This window comes from Nerophis lumbriciformis, linkage group LG22 (assembly GCF_033978685.3).
Source record: "Nerophis lumbriciformis linkage group LG22, RoL_Nlum_v2.1, whole genome shotgun sequence".
NCBI classification, from domain to species: Eukaryota; Metazoa; Chordata; class Actinopteri; order Syngnathiformes; family Syngnathidae; genus Nerophis; species Nerophis lumbriciformis.
Window position 1 is genome coordinate 8,446,208 of NC_084569.2, and position 24,140 is coordinate 8,470,347.

The following is a 24,140-nucleotide window of genomic DNA, read 5'->3' on the forward strand; positions in this document are numbered from 1 at the left end:
AGCAGACGGTGGCGTGGAACGTTGAAATTATGTTTTTGTTTGTTTGTGCGCAATGTATATTTTTGGGGGGGCGTTGCCTGCGGACCTGCAGCGAAACGGGGTGTGCCAGGACCAGCTTCGAGATCAGCGACAGGTGCGTGGATGGCCCACCTGGGCCTGATTATCTAATCACCTGTCGCTCTGTTAAAAGGCAGCAGCCGGGGAGGAGAGAGGAGTTGGTGGTGGAGCATGAGCGAGACATACTATACACTGGAGAGAAACCATTCATGTGCTTAGTTTGTTAGTGAACAATTGCTGAAAAGCACACGAAAGACAATTTATTGGAAAATAAAACATTATTGTCAACATGGAAGAGCCTGGCATGTCGGTCATTGGTGGTCCAAAGAACCCGGAAACGAGAGTCTTCCACAATGTTATTGGTTGATTATTTATTTATTTTGTGTTGTTTTACTTTTGCGGCTGTGTGTAGAAGTGGCACTGCTGCTGGTTGCATCAGCTCTGCTCTTTTAATGTTTTTAATGTCCTTTGTGTTCTTTGATGTTTCCCTCTTACACACATGTTTATGTGTGCTATGGCTATGAGGGTTTTTTTTCCCTTGGCCTCAGTCTGGACCAACCTCTCCAGGGGCCAGGCTTAGACTAAATGTTTTTAAAATTGTTTCCCCCCTCCCCAGCGTTTACGTGTTTCTCACCTTTTTTGTAAGGGGTGCCAGAAGTTGGCAGACCCGTCAGCGATCCTGTTCTGTCTCCCTGTAATGGTTGTCTGCTCTTGAATGGGATTGTGCTGAAAATCTTAATTTCCCCTCGGGGATTGATAAAGTACTTCTGATTCTGATTCTGAGCCATTAGCTTGAGAAACATCCTTTTAAAACCTGCTAACTTCTGTTATGTTTAAATGCAAACTTATATTTTTTATGTATTGCACGTTGGGAGGGTGAACAAAGTATGCACTGAACAAAAAAGTGTACACATTACGCACCAGAAAATCAGCGATCATAAGAGGAAGGCCCCATTGTATTTTTTCACCCAGGGATGTTCACTGTGGAAAGACCCCGATTTATACGATTGGTAGACCCAATAGGTGTACAGTTGAGTACAGTACCCAATATGAGACCATAAGATGAGGATGACATTGATACCGTATTTTTCGGACTATAAATCGCAGTTTTTTTTCATAGTTTGGCCGGGGGGTGCGACTTATACTCAGGGGCGACTTATGTGTGAAATTATCAAGACATTAGCGTAAAATATCAAGCAATATTATTTATCTCATTCACGTGAGAGACTAGACCAGGGGTCGGCAACCCGCGGCTCTAGAGCCGCATGCGACTCTTTAGCGCCGCCCTATTGGCTCTCTGGAGCTTTTTCAGAAATGTATGAAAAATGGAAAAAGATGAGGGGGAAACAAATCTATTTTTTGTTTTAATATGGTTTCTGTAGGAGGACAAGCATGACACAAACCTCCCTAATTGTTATAAAGCACACTGTTTGTATTAAACATGCTTCACTGATTCGAGTATTTGGCGAGCGCCGTTTTGTCCTACTAATTTTGGCGGTCCTTGAACTCACCGTAGTTTGTTTACATGTATAACTTTCTAAAACAGGGGTGCTCACACTTTTTCTGCAGGCGAGCTACTTTTCAATTGATCAAGTCGTGGGGATCTACCTCATTCATATATATAATTTATATTTACTTATTTATGAAATATATGTTTTTGTTAACAAGTTAAAGGTGTTTAAAGATAATGCAAGTATGTTTTACACATATAGTTAATATTGTTAATAAATTAAAGGTGTTTAATGATAATACAAGTATGTTTAATACATATAGTTAATATTGTTAACAAGTTAAAGGTGTTTAAAGATAATGCAAGTATGTTTAACACATATAGTTAATATTGTTAACAAGTTAAATGTGTTTAATGATAATACAAGCATGTTTAACAAATATAGTTAATATTGTTAACAAGTTAAAGGTGTTTAAAGATAATGCAAGCATGTTTAACACATCCATCCATCCATTTTCTACCGCTTATTCCCTTTGGGGTCACGGGGGCGCTGGAGCCTATCTCAGCTACAATCGGGCGGAAGGCGGGGTACACCCTGGACATATAGTTAATATTGTTAACAAGTTAAAGGTGTTTAAAGATAATACAAGCATGTTTAACACATATAGATTCCTTAATTTCATGAAGACAAGAATATAAGTTGGTGTATTACCTGATTCTGATGACTTGCATGGATTTCAATCAGACAGTAGTGATGATAACGTCCGCATTTTCGAATGGAGGAGAAAAAAAGTCCTCCTTTCTGTCCAATACCACATGAAAGTGGTTGGTTTTTGGCATCTTATTTGTCCAGCTTCTGTACTCCTTTGTATACACTTTACAAGAAATACATTGTCGGCAAACTCCGTAGCTTGCTAGCTTGTGCACGCCAGCTTTCTGAGACTCTTATTTTGTTAGCGCAACTGTGCAACTGTGCAGTCGGTCTTTGGAGTTTTGACGACAGGTACGGCACCAGAGTCTGTTGAAATAAAGTGTTTCTCGCCTTCCAGTCGGTAATTTTAATGAGCTGGCAGCAGCCAGCGTCATCTCAGAAGACCCTCGGGTGCCGTGAATGTCAATCAAGTGACGAAAGTGACGTCATAGTGAAGATTTATGATCGCTCATTTTTAGGACTATTTTTTTAATGCCTGGCTGGTGATCGACTGACACACCCTCCGAGATCGACCGGTAGCTCGCGATCGACGTAATGAGCACCCCTGGTCTAAGACGTGTTTTATGCCACTTCTTTTTCTGTCTCATTTTGTCCACCAAACTTTTAAGGTTGTGCATGAAAGGTGAGTTTTGTTGATGTCATTGACTTGTGTGGAGTGCTAATCAGACATATTTGGTCACTGCATGACTGCAAGCTAATCGTTGCTAACATGCTATTTAGGCTAGCTATATGTACATATTGCATCATAATGCCTCATTTGTAGCTGTATTTGAGCTCATTTAGTTTCCTTTAAGTCCTCTTAATTCAATTTATATCTCATGACACACTATCTGTATGTAATATGGCTTTTAATTTTTTGCGGCTCCAGACAGATTTTTTTTTTGTATTTTTGGTCCAATATGGCTCTTTCAACATTTTGGGTTGCCGACCCCTGGACTAGACGTATAAGATTTCATGGGATTTAGCGATGAGGAGTGACAGATTGTTTGGTAAACGTCTAGCATGTTCTATATGTTATAGTTATTTGAATGACTCTTACCATAATATGTTACGTTAACATACCAGTTGGTTATTTATGCCTCATATAACGTACACTTATTCAGCCTGTTGTTCACTATTCTTTATTTATTTTAAATTGCCTTTCAAATGTCTATTCTTGCTGTTGGCTTTTATCAAATACATTTCCCCCAAAAATGCGACTTATATATGTTTTTTTTCCTTCTTTATTATGCATTTTCGGCCGGTGCGTCTTATACTCCGGTGCGACTTATACTCCGAAAAATACGGTAATGTCTATTTTGTCATCTTCCAGGAGGGGCTGGTTCCCTTCGTCGTACTGCCGTGCTTTATCTGAGCCCCTGGTGAACAACAACAACAGGTAAGGAGACTCCAGGTAACAAGTCTCACATTACATGCTGCAGCTATACTTCCTCTAGTGTCCCTATTACAGTGTTATACTGTCCTATTCTGTGGGGCTTCAACCTTTGATTCTTATTGTCCTAGTCACAATCAGGAATGATCTTTCATACGACTAAATACAGTCTGTTCCTCAACGTCTTGCCCTTTCAGCGTGTCGGCAGCCCCATACCGCAGCAGAAGCGTGGTCAACCTGCACCACCAGGACACGGAAACGGACGAGGCCACCATGATCCTCCCCCCGGAGGACTACACTGACGGCCCGCGGCGCGGTGCCGTCAAGACCAACATGTCTTCCACGACATTCACTACAAGCAGCAGCGTCACCACCAATAATCACAACTACCGGCATTCCCCCACGCCCTCCGCCGTCTCCTCCTCCTCCACGAATCACCACACGGTCAGTTATGGTTGAGTTTTGTTTATTGTATTTTTGTAACATTTTTGTGTGTAAATATGATTCAAACATTGTAGTTTTCAGAACCGGCCTCATAATTAACATATTCCTCTACAAAACCCAAAACCAGTGAAGTTGTCACGTTGTGTAAATGGTAAATAAAAACAGAATACAATGATCCTTTTCAACTTATATTCAATTGAATAGACTGCAAAGACAAGATATTTAATGTTCACACTGAGAAACTTAATTTTGTTTTGCAAATAATCATTAACTTAGAATTTAATGGCAGCAACACATTGCAAAAAAGTTTTTTACCACTGTGTTACATGGCCTTTCCTTTTAACAACACTCAGTAAACGTTTGGGAACTGAGGAGACACATTTTTGAAGCTTCTCAGGTGGAATTCTTCCCCATTCTTGCTTGATGTACAGCTTAAGTTGTTCAACAGTCCGGGGGTCTCCGTTGTGGTATTTTAGGCTTCATAATGCACCACACATTTTCAATGGGATTCAGGTCTGGACTACAGGCAGGCCAGTCTAGTACCCGCACTCTTTTACTATGAAGCCACGTTGATGTAACACGTGGCTTGGCATTGTCTTGCTGAAATAAGCAGGGGCGTCCATGATAACGTTGCTTGGATGGCAACATTTGTTGCTCCAAAACCTGTATGTACCTTTCAGCATTAATGGTGCCTTCACAGATGTGTTTTATCTCATTCACGTAAGAGACTAGACCAGGGGTTGGCAACCCGCGGCTCCGGAGCCACATGCGGCTCTTTGATCACTCTGATGCGGCTCAGCAGCTTACTTGCTGGGCAAGTATGCAGCTGAGCCGCATCAGAGTGATCAAAGAGCCGCGGGTTGCCGACCCCTGGTCTAGTCTCTTACGTGAGATAAATAATATTATTTGATATTTTACGCTAATGTGTTAATCATTTCACACATAAGTCGCTCCTGAGTATAAGTATAAGTCGCACCCCCGGCCAAACTATGAAAAAAACTGCGACTTATAGTCCGAAAAATACGGTATGTCTCGGTCAAGTTTGTGCCAGCATTGGTAAAAAAAAAAAAGGAGCAATGTATAAAAAAATGTATATGAAAAGATGTAACTCACACAATGTGTGATGATATTCTCAGAAGTAATTACATTCAGGGGGTATTACAGTAAAATTCTGAAAATAATTCAGAAGAAGTGATTTTGTTGTTTTGTTCCTTCGCCAGTGACTGATCGTTGCCCAGTTACAGTACAGGTGCAGACAACACCTGTGGCTCCTTGACTCGCTTCACTTGCCTGAAGGTTTAATTGTCCACAGGCTGGTAATAAGTCCCACGAGGAGTCTGCGCCCTGTCTCGCCACTAACATTGTGATAGACACCTTCTTGTGCTTCCATGGTGTCATCCTCGGATCTGTACAGAAGAACTGGCACACAAATTCATTGACGGATATATATATATATATATATATATATATATATATATATATATATATATATATATATATATATATATATATATATATATATATATATATATGTGTGTATATATATATATATATATGTATATATATATATATATATATATATATATATATATATATATACATATATATATATATATATATATATATACATACATATATATACATATATATACAGTATATATACATATATATATATATACAGTATATATATATATATATACAGTATATATACATATATATATATATATGTATATATATATATATGTATATATATATATATATATACATATACATACATATATATACATATATATATATATATATATGTGTATATATATATATATATATATGTATGTATATATATATATATATATGTATGTATATATATATATATATATATATATATATATATATATATATATATATATATATATATATATATATATATATATATATATATATATATATATATATATATATATATATATATGTATATATATGTGATCCCAGAAGAGTGCCACAGGATGTTAAAACAAGATAGAACGCAGCTGCCTGCAGCAGTTTGAGTGGCGCGAGCGCGCTTGGAGGTACGCTCAGCGCGGCTCCCAGATGATTGCGCACTGGTGTGCGTCTGGGCCGTGACAGCGTGGCACGCATTGAATGTCTCTGCTGCATTGGATCAGTCTCCTTTCTTTAACAGGCAAAAGCTTTATAACCTCACTAATGCCTTGCATCGTCTATATTAGATATATAACAACGGGCGGGTGCGGGCGGGTGCGGTTTTGATTAAATGTTAGTTCGGGTGGATGCGGATGGTTGACGACTTTTGTGATGCGGTTGCGGATGAAATAATTGCCTATCCGCGCATCTCTAGTAGGTACACAGAACATCAGAGGGTCAAATGTGCGAGAAAATGAGAGCAGACAGTGTTGACAAACAATGTTGCAACCTTGTGTGGGAACCGCAGGTGCGGAAACACAAAAGAAGGATCCCTGTGGGATGCAGAAACTGCCAGAGAAATTTTCCGTGCAACGTTCATGTTGTTGTTACTCAGCCGGCGTTTGTGGGTCTGATGGACCCGTTGCATTTTGTGGCTTTTAATGCCTCACAATCAAACACTTTTATGTTAAAATACTGAACAGATGTTTATTGGGGTAAGGTAAACATCTGTTCAGACCCACAAACGCTGGCTGAGTAACAACAATATGAACATTACACAAGGGTTAAACACCTCTGCTCTAAGACAATGCTTGCTCTAATTATAGGCCTCGAAGGTTGGTTGAGTATCTATGGAGAAATGAAATGCAATACAGGACAAAATTCCACTTGTAGTGTAGCAGCGAAGGAGAAAGGAAGGCCTAGTGAAGTTGGGGGGGGGGTGAGGTGACTGTGGAATGCGTCGTCACCATGGCAGAAAAAGCACCCTCACTGGTTTGGTGATTCGTGTGGAAAAAAGATAAGCACTTACTGGAAAGAAAGACAGAAAGAGAAAGAATAGAAGGTCGCCTTCTACATCCTGGGTTCATGAACTGAGCTGTGAGTGGCACGTCCACATTCTTGTGAATAATTTGATTTTTTTTTTTTAATGAGCAATCAAAACTTCCCATAAATAGATAGATGTGTTTTATTTAAGGTCTGTCTGAAAACACACACTTGTACTTCAAACCTCAGCTTCTCTGGCCACTCCTGCCACCCTGTGGTCAGAATGTAGAACTTCTTCTACTTCATTGATTGATTCAGTGTTTTTCAACCACTGTGCTGGTGTGCCGTGAGAGATTATTTAATTTCACCTATTTGGGTTAAAAATATTTTTTGCAAACCAGTAATTATAGTCTGCAAATGATGTGTTGTTGTTGAGTGTCTGTGCTGTCTATATAAACAAAAGGTGAGTGCCCCTAAAAAAAAAGGCATTAAAGCGTAGGGAAGGCTATGCACTGAACTGGCTACAAAGTAAACAAAAACAGAATGCTGGACAACAGCAAAGACTTACTGTGGAGCAAAGGCAATGTACATCCGAACATGACAATGTCCTCTCAATATGTAATATTCTTGATTGCTAAAACAAAGTAGATGCGGGAAATATCTCTTAAAGGAAGACATGAAACTGCTACAGGAAAATACCAAAAAAAAAAGAGAAAAAGCCACCAAAATAGGAGCGCAAGACAAGACATACCTGCCAACTACTCCGGTTTTCCCGTAATTAGTACGGTTTTCATCAACCTATTCCGGGTTACAGTTGCAGTGATAAAAAATACGTTTTTTCATTAATTAAAAAAAAATATTAAAAAAAAAGTTTTATTCACGAAATCGCGTAACAACAATGACAATCGACACCGCTTCCCGTAACTTCCTATCGAGCCATTCCGAATGCCATGCGCGAGGCTATTTATAGCACCGCTGCCAATCACGGGGCACCAGTTGCCATTGTATCCAAACGAGCGAACGATCATGGAATCAGCCGGAGAAAAATGGCAAACGAGTCTTAAACCCAGGGCCGGCCCGTGGCATAGGCCGTATAGGCAAATGCTAAGGGCGCCGTCCATCAGGGGGCGCCACGCCAGTGCCACAAATGTTGGAGAAAAAAAAAAGAGAAAAAAAAGTTGGTACTATTATTTCTAAATACAAAAAATAATCCCACGTTAATTAAAATGCAAAATAAAGTCTATTTAATAGAAACGGTGCGCCCCTCCCTTCCCGTATCATGACTCTTTTTGGACGTCACCACATCAAAAAATCAACACAAGATGTCAAAACGGCCAAAACTGTCAGGTGCCCAGGGAAGAAAAAAGAGAAAAGAAGAGGAGGAGAAACGAGAAAAGACAGAGGTAGCAAGTAGGTAACGTTAGCCTACATGAAATTATTTGTCTGTTACAGAATGTGATAGTAACCTGGCTTTTTAGCATTAAGCTAATGTTACATGATTCGGCAATTGCTAATCAATAACTAGCTAGTTCTGTTTTAACGTCGGGTTAATATTGTGGAGGGGGCTGAATTGGTATGGAAAATAATAATGTAACGTTAGGTAATTGCAGTACTCCCACCTTACATTCCTCAGGGACATTTGTATTAGATCTTTTAAGCAGGTGTTTTTTGTTTACATTGTTATTGCCTTCTGGTTAGCTAATGTTTGCCCTGCAGGTAATAGTCACTTTTCCACCCCTTTATATATTAGGTATAGTTGTAAGTAAAAAAAAAAAAAGGTCAAAGACAAAGCTATTCGGTTTCTTGTGAGTATATACACTTCACTGCCGATGTGGGGGGGCGCCACCTAAAATCTTGCCTAGGGCGCCAGATTAAACCGAAAAAAAACCTGCAGTCATTCCGTGAAGAATATTCAAAAGCCTATCCGGGAATAATTATCCGTTCCAAAAAGGGTGAAAACTACGCGAATTGCACCTTGTGCAGACAAGATTTTTCGATCGGACACGGAGGAATTAGCGACGTAAAAGACCACGTTGGGACAAAAAAACACAAGTCTAATGCCGTTGCTCGCGATACAAGTGGAAAACTTCCAACGTTTTTCGTCGCCCAAACAGATTCTTTGGATGTGATAAATGCCGAAGTTTTATTTACGGAGGCAATAATTGAGCATGGACTTCCAATCACACTGGCTGATCACAAGGTTGACAGTTATTTCGGAAAATGTTTCCCGACTCGAAAATCGCCAAAAAATATGGATGTGGTCGAACCAAAACATCAATCAAATTTGGATTTTAGCCACAAAAAGGTAATGACACCAATGTTATCTATTGGAATTGTTTAGTACTGTTATACTGTTAAAAGTGTTTATACTATTTATGCTTTCAAGTCCAAGTTGAAGAAATCTTGTTAAATGTTGACAGCATAACTACCAAAATACAGAAGTATGTCCTTAATATTTTTGCAGTGCTATTTCTGTTGAAAAGTTCAAATGATTACATTAGAGATGTGATGTGCCACTTTTCAAGTGTCTGATGGCTTAAATTAATTTTCATATTTTGAATTCTTTTGAAAGGCTTACAAAAAAACGACATTTGAATTGTAATTCCATGCTATTGACAGGACTATTAATTTTAATGAAGTTAGCTTACCATGTTTACAGTATGATAATTGTGATAGAAATGTGAATTTTAGGCACAGAATATTTTTTACAATTGAACAAGGCAGTAGATTATACAAGCTTGGACAGAAAGTTAATAATGACACCAATTTTTATTTTTAATGGAATTGTTTAGTACTGTTTTACCATTTGTTTACTGTAAAAAGTGTTTATACTGTTTATACTTTCAATTAACAAATTGAAGTCTTGTGAAAGGTTGACAGGATAACTGGCATTAACTGTCAAAATAATTTCAAACTATTGAAGTTAGCTTACAGAATAAACATGTCAATCAACCCATATGATTTTTGCTGTAATATTTTTGTTTTGAAAAGTCACTGTGACTGATAGAAAAGTGATGGTTTTAGCAACATTTTAACCTGTCTGAATGCTAATAATCATTTTGCGTCGGGGGGGGCGAAGCCTGAACCCCCCACCAGGACTTTGTTCTGGACCTACCGGGGCCTGCGGCCCCTGGACCCTGGCTACTAGGTTTTTCTGATTTCAAAAGTTGGCAGGTATGACAAGAACTAAAACACTACGCACAGGAAAAACAGCAAAAACCTCCAAATAAGTCAGGGTGTGATGTGACAGGTGGTGACAGTACACCTACTTTGAGACAAGAGCTATAGTGATGCATGCTTGGTTATGCTTTAAAGTCATATCCAACAATTGCGACAACGACTTTTCACTGTCAACTGTTTTTTTTGTTTTTTAATGATTCCCGCTGGTGGTGTGCCTCTGCATTTTTTCAACGCAAAAAATGTGCCTTGGCTGAAAAAAGGTTGAAAAAAACACTGGATTGATTGATTGAAACTTTTATTAGTAGATTGCACAGTACAGTACATATTCCGTACAATTGACCACTAAATGGTAACACGTTTTTGTTAATCAATTCATGGTAAACTGAAGCTTTTCAAGAGCTAAAAGTGTTGAGGTTTCATGCAGAGCTGCTATTTTTATAGAAGATGTAATGATATCATACATCAACATTGCAAATTAGACATGTACCGTATTTTTCGGAGTATAAGTCGCACCGGAGTATAAGTCGCACCTGCTGAAAATGCATAATAAAGAAGGAAAAAAACATATATAAGTTGCATTTTTGGGGGAAATGTATTTGATAAAAGCCAACACCAAGAATAGACATTTGAAAGGCAATTTAAAATAAATAAAGAATAGTGAACAACAGGCTGAATAAGTGTACGTTATATGAGGCATAAATAACCAACTGGTATGTTAACGTAACATATTATGGTAAGAGTCATTCAAATAACTATAACATATAGAACATGCTATACGTTTACCAAACAATCTCTCACTCCTAATCGCTAAATCCCATGAAATCTTATACGTCTAGTCCAGGGGTCGGCAACCAAAAATGTTGAAAGAGCCATATTGGACCAAAAATACAAAAAAAAAATCTGTCTGGAGCCGCAAAAAATTAAAAGCCATATTACGTACAGATAGTGTGTCATGGGATATAAATTGAATTAAAAGGACTTAAAGGAAACTAAATGACCTCAAATATAGCTACAAATGAGGCATAATGATGCAGTATGTACATATAGCTAGCCTAACTAGCATGTTAGCATCTATTAGCTTGCAGTCATGCAGTGACCAAATATGTCTGATTAGCACTCCACACAAGTCAATAACATCAACAAAACTCACCTTTGTGCATTTATGCACAATGTTAAGTTTGGTGGACAAAATGAGACAGAAAAAGAAGTGGCATAAAACACGTCCTAGAAAGTCGGAGAAAGTTATACATGTAAACAAACTATGGTGAGTTCAAGGACCGCCAAAATTAGTAGGACAAAACGGCGCTCGCCAAATACTCGAATCAGTGAAGCATGTTTAATACAAATAGTGCGCTTTATAACAATTAGGGAGGTTTGTGTTATGTTTGTCCTCCTACAGAAACTATATTAACACAAAAAATATATTTTTTTCCCCTCATCTTTTTCCATTTTTCAAAAAGCTCCAGAGAGCCACTAGGGCGGCGCTAAAGAGCCGCATGCGGCTCTAGAGCCGCGGGTTGCCGACCCCTGGTCTAGTCTCTTACGTGAATGAGATAAATAATATTATTTGATATTTTACGCTAATGTGTTAATAATTTCACACATAAGTCGCTACTGAGTATAAGTCGCACCCCCGGCCAAACTATGAAAAAAACTGCGACTTATAGTCCGAAATATACGGTATATGGATTGGACAGACAATGCAACCTGGATTGAATCTGGATTAAACCATTTCCATTTAATTTTAATTTTAGATTTGACAACAATGTGTTTTTTGCCTATTACATATAAGTACATATATACAGTCACGATCAAAAGTTTACATACACTTGTAAAGAACATAATATCATGGCTGTCTTGAGTTTCCAATCATTTCTACAACTCTTATTTTTTTGTGATAGAGTGATTGGAGCACATACTTGTTGGTCACAAAAAAACATTCATGAAGTTTGCTTCTTTTATAAATTTATTATGGGTCTACTGAAAATGTTGGGTCAAAAGTATACATACAGCAATGTTAATATTTACTTACATGTCCCTTGGCAAGTTTACCTGCAATAAGGCGCTTTTGGTAGCCATCCACAAGCTTCTGCTTGAATTTTTGACCACTCCTCTTGACAAAATTGGTGCAGTTCAGCTAAATGTGTTGGGTTTTCTGACATGGACTTGTTTCTTCAGCATTGTCCACACATTTAAGTCAGGACTTTCTAAAACCTTAATTCTAGCCTGATTTACCACTTTTGACATGTGTTTGGGGTCATTGTCCTGTTGGAACACCCAACTGCGCCCAAGACCCAACCTCCGGGCTGATGATTTTAGGTTGTCCTGAAGAATTTGGAGGTAATCCTCCTTTTTCATTGTCCCATTTACTCTCTGTAAAACACCAGTTCCATTGGCAGCAAAACAGGCCCAGAGCATAATACTACCACCGCCATGCTTGACGGTAGGTCTGGTGTTCCTGGGATTAAAGGCCTCACCTTTTCTCCTCCAAACATGTTGCTGGGTATTGTGGCCAAACAGCTCCATTTTTGTTTCATCTGACATCACATGAAAGAGTCATGAATGTTTTTGTGACCAACAAGTATGTGCTCCAATCACTCTATCACAAAAAAATAAGAGTTGTAGAAATGATTGGAAACTCAAGACAGCCATGACATTATGTTCTTTACAAGTGTATGTACACTTTTGATCGCGACTGTATATATATTTCATTATTTGTTTACACCTGTAGGCTTAAATAAATGTATTTTCCTTTTAAATATGGGTTTTGAAATATATGTATTTGCAATAATTATTTTATTTAAAATAATAATTAAAAAAACAATTATTAATAGATGTAAATAGCAGTTTGTACACACCTTCTCATTTCAATGTGTTTTCTTTATTTTCATGACTATTTACATTGCAGATTGTCACTAAAGGCATCAAAAATATGACACCTTGAAGCTCATTGAGAGAATGCCAAGAGTGTGCAGAAAACAAGAAGTAGTACACAAACAAAAAAACAAATTATTTAAGTGTCATGATCCGTGGCCTGGATCATGTGTTGTTATATTCTGTTAGTTTTGGACTCCCTTAGTTCCTGTTTTTGTGCACTTTTGTTTGTTTTTAGTTACCATGGGTGCTTATTGTTTCCACCTGTCTCTGATTGGTGCTCGAGACGCTCACTTGTTTCCCGAGCACTAATCAGAGGGATTATTTAGTCCTGCCTTTGCTGGTCAGTATGCTTAAATAAATGTATTTTCCTTTTCAATATGGGTTTAGAAATATATGTCTTTGTAATAATTATTTTATTTAAAAGAATAATAATAAACCAATTATTAAAAGTCATATTCATGACTATTTACATTGTAGATTGTCACTGAAGGCATCAAAACTATGACACCTTGAAGCTCATTGAGAGAATGCCAAGAGTGTGCAAAAAACAAGAAGTAGTACACAAACAAACAAACAAATCATTCAAGTTGTGCAGATAAAAACACATGTTTATATCCGTATGCTTAAATAAATGTATTTTCCTTTTAAATATGGGTTTAGAAATATATGTCTTTGTAATAATTATTTTATTTAAAAGAATAATAATAAATGTAAATAGCAGTTTGTACACACCTTCTCATTTCAATGCATTTTCTGTATTTTCATGACTATTTACTTTGTAGATTGTCACTGAAGGCAGCAAAACTATGACACCTGTGAAGTGAAAACCCTTTCAGGTGACTACCTCTTGAAGCTCATTGAGAGAATGCCAAGAGTGTGCAAAAAACAAGAAGTAGTACACAAACAAACAAAAAAATCATTTAAGTTGTGCAGATAAAAACACGTTTATATCCGTATGCTTAAATAAATGTATTTTCTTTTTAAATATGGGTTTAGAAATATATGTCTTTGTAATAATTATTTTATTTAAAAGAATAATAATAAACCAATTTTAAAAAAATGTAAATAGCAGTTTGGACACACCTTCTCATTTCAATGCATTTTCTTCATTTTCATGACTATTTCATTGTAGATTGTCACTGAAGGCTTCAAAACTATGACGCCTGTGAAGTGAAAACCCTCTTGAAGCTCATCCAGAGAATGCCAAGAGTGTGCAAAAACATTGTTGCTCTGGGAAAACAAGTAGTAGTATACAAACAAACAAACAAACAAATCATTTGTTTGGATCTGTATGCTTAAATAAATGTATTTTCCGTTTAAATATGGGTTTTGAAATATATGTCTTTGCAATGATTATTTTATTTAAAAGAATAATAATAAACCAATTATTAATAGATGTAAATAGCAGTTTGGACACACCTTCTCATTTTCAATGTGTATTTTCATGACTATTTACATTGTAGATTGTCACTGAAGGCATCAAAACTATGACACCTGTGAAGTGAAACCCCTTTCAGGTGACTACCTCTTTAAGCTCATTGAGAGAATGCCAAGAGTGTGCAAAAAACAAGAAGTAGTACACAAACAAACAAACAAATCATTTAAGTTGTGCACATAAAAACACATGTTTATATCCGTATGCTTAAATAAATGTATTTTCCTTTTAAATATGGGTTTAGAAATATATGTCTTTGTAATGATTATTTTATTTAAAAGAATAATAATAAATGTAAATAGCAGTTTGTACACACCTTCTCATTTCAATGCGTTTTCTTTATTTTCATGACTATTTACGTTGTAGATTGTCACTGAAGGCATCAAAACTATGACACCTGTGAAGTGAAACCCCTTTCAGGTGACTACCTCTTGAAGCTCATTGAGAGAATGCCAAGAGTGTGCAAAAAACAAGAAGTAGTACACAAACAAACAAACAAATCATTTAAGTTGTGCAGATAAAAAAACACATGTTTATATCCGTATGCTTAAATACATGTATTTTCCTTTTAAATATGGGTTTAGAAATATATGTCTTTGTAATGATTATTTTATTTAAAAGAATAATAATAAACCAATTTAAAAAAAAATGTAAATAGCAGTTTGGACACACCTTCTCATTTCAATGCATTTTCTTAATTTTCATGACTATTTCATTGTAGATTGTCACTGAAGGCTTCAAAACTATGACGCCTGTGAAGTGAAAACCCTCTTGAAGCTCATCCAGAGAATGCCAAGAGTGTGCAAAAACATTGTTGCTCTGGGAAAACAAGTAGTAGTATACAAACAAACAAACAAATCATTTGTTTGGATCTGTATGCTTAAATAAATGTATTTTCCTTTTAAATATGGGTTTAGAAATATATGTCTTTGTAATAATTATTTTATTTAAAAGAATAATAATAAACCAATTATTAATAAATGTAAATAGCAGTTTGGACACACCTTCTCATTTCAATGCGTTTTCTTCATTTCCATGACTATTTACATTGTAGATTGTCACTGAAGGCTTCAAAACTATGACGCCTGTGAAGTGAAAACCCTCTTGAAGCTCATCCAGAGAATGCCAAGAGTGTGCAAAAACATTGTTGCTCTGGGAAAACAAGTAGTAGTTCACAAACAAACAATCAAATGATTAAAGTTGTGCGGGAAAAAAACACATGTTTATATCCGTAGGCTTAAATAAATGTATTTTCCTTCTAATATATGTCTGTGCAATAATTATTTTATTTAAAAGGGACAAACGGTCTAAAATGGATGGATGGATAAAGTAATAATAATAATAAACCAATTATTAATAGATGTAAATAGCACTTTTCTAGGTCATCAAATATACAAAATAATATATGACATGTTAGTTTGAAAAAAAATTATGAATTTATTTGACATGTTAATTTTTTTCATAAATAGAAGTTAATGAAAAGTATACATTGTGTGAGGAAATACCTGCTCTCATTTTTTCCATTTAAAAAAAACCAAACTGAATGTGTAAGTGGTGGCTCCATCCTGCACGACTAGACTTTCCAGATTCCACATATGACGTGATGTGACGTGACGCCACGTGTGGCCTTTCCCACACACTGTATGTAGCACAGTGCTGCTGCGTTATTTCCTGCTGCTTTCCACCAAACATGACGCCTGGGTTTTGGTTAAATAATTCAACCCAACTATTGTGTCGAATTATTTCATAAAAAATTGGAGTTATGATAACTTAATGTTGGGTTATTCCCAAACCCAACTATTGGGTTGAATTATTTAACCCAAAAGTTGAGTTATGATAACTCAATGTTGGGTTGTTCCCAACCAAAGTATTGGGTTGAATTATTTAACCCAAAAGTTGAGTTATGCTAACTCAATGTTGGGTGATTGTAAATAATGTTAATGAGATTAATCCACAATAAAATTCCCTTCCAGAAAAAAGTAACTTTTTAATTAAAAAATTCATAAATAAAAAGCCTTTTACCCAAAAATGCGTTACTCGTTGAAAATCAACCCAAAAATGGTTCATAATTTTGAAAGTTGGGTTGAAAAAAAGAACCCAAAATGTTGAATTACAATAACTCAAATAAGGGGTTTGTCCTTTTCTGTAGCAGCAGTTGGGTTAAAATTGGGTTATTTTTTAACCCAACATTTTTTAGTGTGTACACGTGCACCCCCTTGCATTGCACCACAAACCCCCTTCTCTCCCAACGTCCATACCCCCCACCCTCCACCCCTGTCCCCCGTGGCCCTGCCTCAGTATTTGAGAAGGATGCTGTAGCACAGCTGATGTTCACAAATTCAACTTTTTGTTTCCTCTCCACAGGCAAACCAGGCTAACGGCGTCTCAAGACCTTCACCTGCCTACCTGGCGTGAGTACGACACTATGAACTGTATTTACACACACATTCTTGTATTTGTTACCTTCTTGAGACCTCAGAAAAATAATAATAATAATAATATATACATACTATGCAAATATAAAAAAGCTTGTTGTGAAAAATTAGTTGGAATTTCACAAGAAAAAGGTCACAATTTCACAAGAAAAACTTAGAATTTTGGCAGTATTATAATAAACGTTGTAATTTTACACAACGCAAGTCAAAATTTTACAAGAAAAACTGAACATTTGTGCAATGTTATGATAAAAGTTGGAATTTTACTCAATAACAATCGCAGTTTTACAAGAAAAGCTTAACATTTTGGCAATTTTATGAAAAGAGTTGCAATTCTACTCGACAAGTCACAATTTCTATAAGAAAACTTAAAAATTTGGACTATATTATAATAATAATAATCTGCATTTTACTTGGCAAAATTATGACAAAAGTCATGACAAAAGTTTTTTAAAAATCACTATTTTACAAGAACAACAAAAAAATTGGCAATATTGTGATAAAAGTCAGATTTTTATATGACAAATAGATAGATAGATAGATAGATAGATAGATAGATAGATAGATAGATAGATAGATAGATAGATAGATAGATAGATAGATAGATGGATAGATAGATAGTATTTTATTGATTCCTTCAGGAGAGTTCCCTTAAAAAAGTCATAATTTCACATAAAAAAGTCATAATTTTACAAGAAAATATTGCAATATTACAGAAACAGAAAGAATATGAGAAATTGTTCCCAATTTTATAAGGAAAAAGTCGACACATTGTGAGAGAAAGATTGCTTATAGTTATAAAAAAAAAAATTGAATTTTTTGTTTGTAATAGGTTTTTAATCTTCATTATTTACTTCAAGTTATTACAGTATGTCTCTATAAACATATTCTTTTTTTTTTTATTATTATTAATTTTTGCCAAAGGGGGCGCATTTCAATTTCTTACACACACTTGTTATTTCATATATTAACCAGAGGGGGAGCACTTCAAATTTTTACACACACTTGTTATTTCATATATTAACCAGAGGGGGAGCACTTCAAATTTTTGCACACACTTGTTATTTCATATATTGACCAGAGGGGGCGCACTTCAAACGTTTACACACACTTGTTATTTCATATGTTGACCACTTTTTAAAACCGACACTTAGTCAATTTGAAAAATCCCTCGTTTTTTGGGACCACCCTCATTTTTGATAGATTTCACCACCAGGGGGTGCAAATGAGATCTCTATTTTTTTGTTCTTCGTAACGTGCTTAAGGCCGATGACAAAGGCGTCACGGACCACAGATGGCCCCTGTGCCGCACTTTGGGAAACCCAGCTGTAGAAGCTAACTGTTAATGGCCACTATAGTCTTAGTAGCGTAGTGTATTTGTTCATCCTATGGTCACATATGGCTTGTCTTACGTCAGCACCGGAAGTCGTAAAAATCAGCTGTTCACCTGGCGGGTTTTTTCGGGGATGAATAGGGAAGTCCTTTAGCTTGTTTTATCATACATTGCTGCCTTTGCGCCTGTCAAAGTTTACTTTTGTATGCACATTAAATCAACCAAAAAAATGCTGACTTTGGAGCAATGTTCACGGACTCTAGTATTTGTCTCTCTATTAGATGCAATGGTTTTCCGTATTGGGACCTTATTTATGTCCTAACTTGTTCACACCTCCTCATATGGAAGCTACTTTTCCTTGTTGATGTCTCAAGAATGGTAGAAACACAATAACACACACACACACACACACACTGATCACTCCTCTGTGTCCCCCAGGGGAGGGAACCCATTCTCCACAGTACGACTACGCCCCACCGTCACCAACGACCGCTCAGCGCCGGTCATCTGATCTCCGGTCCCCGCCTGCATCTCATTGTTGGTGTGAACGTAAGCACACGGCAAGGAAACATTTACCGGACTGAAGCTCCTGTGTTTAAACCATCTCTGAATATTTCTAAGGTCTTATTTGAGCGGGCGATCACGGACTATGGCCACATTCCACCGGTGTTTGCAGTTGTTTGGTTCACCTTCGCAGCCACTGTGAGGATTTGTGTTGCCATTGTCTGTGATTGATCAACAACATGAGGCACACGGTCTTTAAAGTGCAGTTGTTGTACATAAACACACCTTTGAACAGTTGGTGCAGAATGAGGACGTGGCCTTAAGGACTGTATAGTGCATGTTACATCTGCATTTTGAGACTTTAGTCTTTGTACATCTTATTGTTTTTATCTTGGTCTTGGATGGCAAACTTTGTAGAATTTCATCACGTCGGAAAAATAAAACTTTATTTCTTCAATCCGCTATCCAAACACCCTCTTTGTTAGTTGTTTGTGTTTGTTTGAAAGAATATTTCAAACTATTTGTGTTTATTCGGTTACCAACTTGCATATGAACTTGAAGTGCCATCCCATTCCTAACCCATAGGGTTCAATATGATGTGGGTCCACCTTTTGCAGCTATTACAGCTTCAACTCTTCTGGGAAGGCTGTCCACAAGGTTGCGGAGTGTCTTTATAGGAATTGTCCACCATTCTTCCAAAAGCGCACTGATGTTGGTGGAGAAGGCCTGGCTCTCAGTCTATGTTCTAATTCATTCCAAAGGTGTTCTATTGGGTTCAGGTCAGGACTCTGTGCAGGCCAGTCAAGTTCATCCACACCAGACTCTTTGTGCACAGTCATGTTGGAAGTCATGTTCCCACAAGGTTGGGAGCATATGTCCAAAATGTTTTGGTATCCTGGAGCATTCCAAGTTCCTTTCACTGGAACTAAGGGGGCCAAGCCCAACTCCTGGGAAAAACAACCCCACACCATAATTCCTCTGCTGACCTGTCAGTTTACGTGTCTGTCTTGCCTCTGGTGAGGGCGTTCGCATTTTTTTCCGCTCCCATCTTCTCCCTGCTTGCTGTCTTTGTTTTGTCTTGTCTACACTTTTTTTGAAGCCTCTTTCTTTGCACTGTCCTCCAAATCTAAACATCAGACATGGAAATGATCAGCTGGACTTTCGACTCAATTGACAAAATCTTTTCGACGAGGGGGAGCCTGGCTACACTGATGGAACCATTGCTGCAGGGTACGTGACGGATTCCTGGGATAAATGGAGAATCATGTGCCTCTCAGTCCTTTCCATCGAGGACGTGGAAGACATCTACCTATTTGGAACCGTTATCGCAGGGCACCTGCTGATTGGGCTGGGTATTGCTCTGGTGTATCGTCAAATTCGTGAGACGATGGCAGCCACTCAAGGAGCCCAAAGGCTGTTCGTCGCAATGGAAGGCTGTGGGATCACAGACTGGGGCGATTTCTGAACTGAATCGCAAGATGGATCACATCATGGAAAGGCTGGTTGAAAAGGAAAAATTGGATATGAGAGCCAGCATGGACGAATAGAACAGTGGTTAGAGTGTCCGTCCTGAGATCGGTAGGTTGGGAGTTCAAATCCCGGCCGAGTCATACCAAAGACTATAAAAATGGTACCCATTACCTCCCTGCTTGGCACTCAGCATCAAGGGTTGGAATTGGGGGTTAAATCACCAAAATGATTCCCGGGCGCAGCCACCGCTGCTGCCCACTGCTCCCCTCACCTCCCAGGGGGTGATCAAGGGTGATGGGTCAAATGCAGAGAATAATTTCGCCACACCTAGTGTGTGTGTGACAATCATTGGTACTTTAACTTTTAACTTTTAACAGACAAGCCATTGTAATGTCTGCTCGCGGGAAAACATTGACTCCCTCAAATGGCCTTGACGCTGCAACAACAGGAGCAGGCTGTTCTGCAAACATCCCCCGAGGACTCCTCAATAATGGACGCTTTTGACCTCCATCCCTCCTCAACGACACCAGAAAGGCCCCAGGCCTATGGACACTACATCAGTGGTTCTTAACCTGGGTTCGATCGAACCCTAGGGGTTCGGTGAGTCGGCCTCAGGGGTTCGGCGGAGGTCAAGACACACCCGACTCATCGTGTAAATAAAACCTTCTCCCCTTTCGGCGTATTACGGATACGGCAACAGCAGAAGTCAGACGGAATTACAGGTGTGTAATTTGTTGTGAGTTTATGCACTGTGTTGGTTTTGTTCTTTGAACAAGGTGATGTTCATGCACGCTTCATTTTGTGCACCAGTAAAAAAAACATGGTAACACTTTAGTATGGGGAACATATTCACCATTAATTAGTTGCTTATTAACATGCAAATTAGTAACATATTGGCTCTTAACTAGTCATTATTAAGTATTTATTAATGCCTTATCCGGCTTGGCCTTATTATAACCCTAACCCTCTAACCCTGACCCTAACCAAATAACTCTAAATTAAGTCTTTGTTACTTAGAATATGTTCCCCATACTAAAGTGTTACCAAAAACATATAACTTTGTCTTGAATTTGAAAAAAAACAACATTTTATTTTTCACTAAAGAAGGGTTCGGTGAATGCGCATATGAAACCGGTGGGGTTCGGTACCTCCGACAAGGTTAAGAACCACTGCACTACATCAACACACCCAAGACAAATGGGCATATACACACACACACACCCTCTCCCACCCCACGCCTTCACCACCGCTTGATTCCCCTTCGGGGTGATGGACGGCTGGCAGCGTTTCATAGCAGCAGTCGACCTCCAGGGCCCCAAACTCTTCCATTTTCTTATAACAAAGCAGACAGTTGACTTTGGAATATTTAGGAGCGAGGAAATTTCATGACTGAGTTTGTTGCACAGGTGGCATCCTATAAGAGTTCCATGCTGGAAATCACTGAAAGCGGCCCATTCTTTCACAAATGCTTGTAGAAACAGTCTCCATGCCTAAGTGCTTGATTTTTTACACCAAGTGATTAGTACACCTGATTCTCATCATTTGGACGGGTGGCCAAATACTTTTTTTGGCAATATTGTGTATCTTCTTGTCATTGTGATTTAAGTTAACCATCAATTTGTGAGTTAAAAATATATAATTTAACACAATTGATACGTCAAAATTCATATATATTCACGTTTGCAAGTGGCCCTCTCAAGGTAGCCATAACTCAATAAAAACGAGTCTGACACATTAAATCTGGGGTGTCAAAGTCAAGGCCCAAAAATGTACTACGGGACCCCATTTTTATGACTTCATGGGGACCCCATCTTGAAAATTCAATGTATTAGTAGTATTAGAGCCGGCCCGCAGGCCACAGCCGCCTGCTGCTGTTTTTGCACGCGCCAATACTCCATCAGTGTTGGCGCTAGGAATTTTCTAAATGGGGGTCACCCATCAAGTCATAAAAATGGGGTCCCACAGTAAATTTTTGGGGTCCCTACTTTTTTTGTAGGCGTTTTTGAAAACAAATGATCAATTTTATGGGCGATCTGGTAAAACTGTCTGTTTGCGTCACGATCCGTCACCCGGTTGGGGACGGTATAGCTCGGTTGGTAGAGCGGCCGTGCCAGCAACTTTGAGAGTTCCAGGTTCGATCCCCGCTTCCGCCATCCTAGTCACTGCCGTCGTGTCCTCGGGCAAGACACTTTACCCCATACTTGCCAACCCTCCCGAATTTTCCGGGAGACTCCCGAAATTCAGCGCCTCTCCCGAAAACCTCCCGGGACAAATATTCTCCCGAAAATCTGCCGATTTTCAGCCGGAGCTAGAAGCCACGCCCCCTCCAGCTCCATGCGGACCTGAGTGAGGACAGCCTTTTTTTTTATGACAGGAGGACAACAGGGTGACAAGAACTAAATCATCCAGACTAGAGATACATTGTATTATTATGTTTATCTTACCTAAAAATAAATATATTTATTAATTACAAAAAAACTAAATACATTTTTACTATATTTTGCTAAAAACATCAAAATTAATTTTTATTTGTATTTTTTCTGACTCCTTATTACATCCAGCCATAGAATGATACATTAAAATAAACATATATGAAATAATGAATTTTAAATGATCATAATAATTCATTTAAAATGACCATATTTAATTATTAAAATCATTGCTTGTTTATCAACAACTTTAGCATTTTATTCATTACATTTTGAAGCTCTCAGAAGCCAAGTTATGTTATATTCCTTAAGATTTATTTATGCAAGTTTGAAGTATCAATTATCTAAACACAGTTTTGTTTGCATATTTTCAGGATGTAGATATATATATATATATATATATATATATATATATGAAATACTTGACTTGGTGAATTCTAGCTGTCAATATACACCTCCCCTCTTAACCACGCCCACAACCACGCCCCCCACCCCCCCACCTCCCGAAATCGGAGGTCTCAAGGTTGGCAAGTATGCTTTACCCACCTGCTCCCAGTGCCACCCACACTGCTTTAAATGTAACTTAGATATTGGCTTTCACTATGTAAAAGTGCTTTGAGTCACTAGAGAAAAGCGCTATATAAATATAATTCACTTCACTTCACCCGGGTCATGGCATGATTGATGTTTGGTAGTTTTCCTGTTTGAGTCTGTTTCCCGGGTGCAGCCTCTTTCCCTGTTTACTGTCGGTTTCCATGGCAACTAATTCTCCTCACCTGTCTTTGATTGGCAATTAGTGTTCCCACCAGGTGTTTTGGTTGATCACTCCCCTTCATAGTTTCCTGTCACCCAGCATTAGTTGCTGGGTCAATGTTTGCAACTATTACGTACTCCTCGTTTTTCACTCTTGGTGACATTTTTTTTTTTTTTTTTAGCTCCACTATTGGTGGCATCCTCAGTTTTGTATTTTTGATCCTGCCTTCAAATAATTAAAACCTTAATCCTACCTTGTTTTCTGCGTTGGAGGGAAAACTACCAGCCCAGCCATGCGACCCCAACGTAAGTTTGTTCCATTTTTGTTGTTTTGCTTGATTGTAAAAGATGTGGTCTGAGAAGTAAAAGAGGAGCAACGTTCATATGTTGTTAATATTCAGTGTTTTATTGTTCATAGTTAATATTGTCAATCCCACTTTCTTTATTTTCATGTACTTTTTGGGTGTCCCATTCAGTAAAATACTGTACAGTTTAGTTTTTTTTAAGTCAGTGCTGGCGCTTGGAATTTTCCAAATAGGGTCCCGGGGACCCCACCGAGTCATAAAAACGGGGTCCCACAGAAAATTTTTGGGGTCCCACTTTTTTGTAACCATTTTGAAAACAAATAATACATTTCAAATGATGAATTTCAATTTAAAACTGTTTGTTACATTTTTGTTGTTTTGTTTGATTGTAAAAGATGTGGTCTGAGACGTAAAAGAGGAGCAACGTTCATATGTTGTTAATATTCAGTGTTTTATTGTTCATAGTTAATATTGTAAACCCCA

The 24,140-nt window shown here is 37.8% G+C and overlaps 1 protein-coding gene across 2 annotated transcripts in view; it reads left to right on the plus strand.

The window, feature by feature from the left end:
• baiap2l1b (BAR/IMD domain containing adaptor protein 2 like 1b) overlaps positions 1–19,157 on the plus strand; it is a 146,966-nt gene extending 127,809 nt beyond the window's left edge. For both annotated transcript variants that reach the window (XM_061974321.2, XM_072915839.1), the window contains 4 exons: positions 3,532–3,597; positions 3,789–4,035; positions 16,793–16,839; positions 18,635–19,157. In XM_061974321.2, coding sequence (XP_061830305.2) covers positions 3,532–3,597; positions 3,789–4,035; positions 16,793–16,839; positions 18,635–18,707 — 433 coding nt within the window. In that variant the 3' untranslated portion in view covers positions 18,708–19,157. The remainder of the gene's footprint in view (positions 1–3,531; positions 3,598–3,788; positions 4,036–16,792; positions 16,840–18,634) is intronic.
• Positions 19,158–24,140: the final 4,983 nt, after the last annotated feature.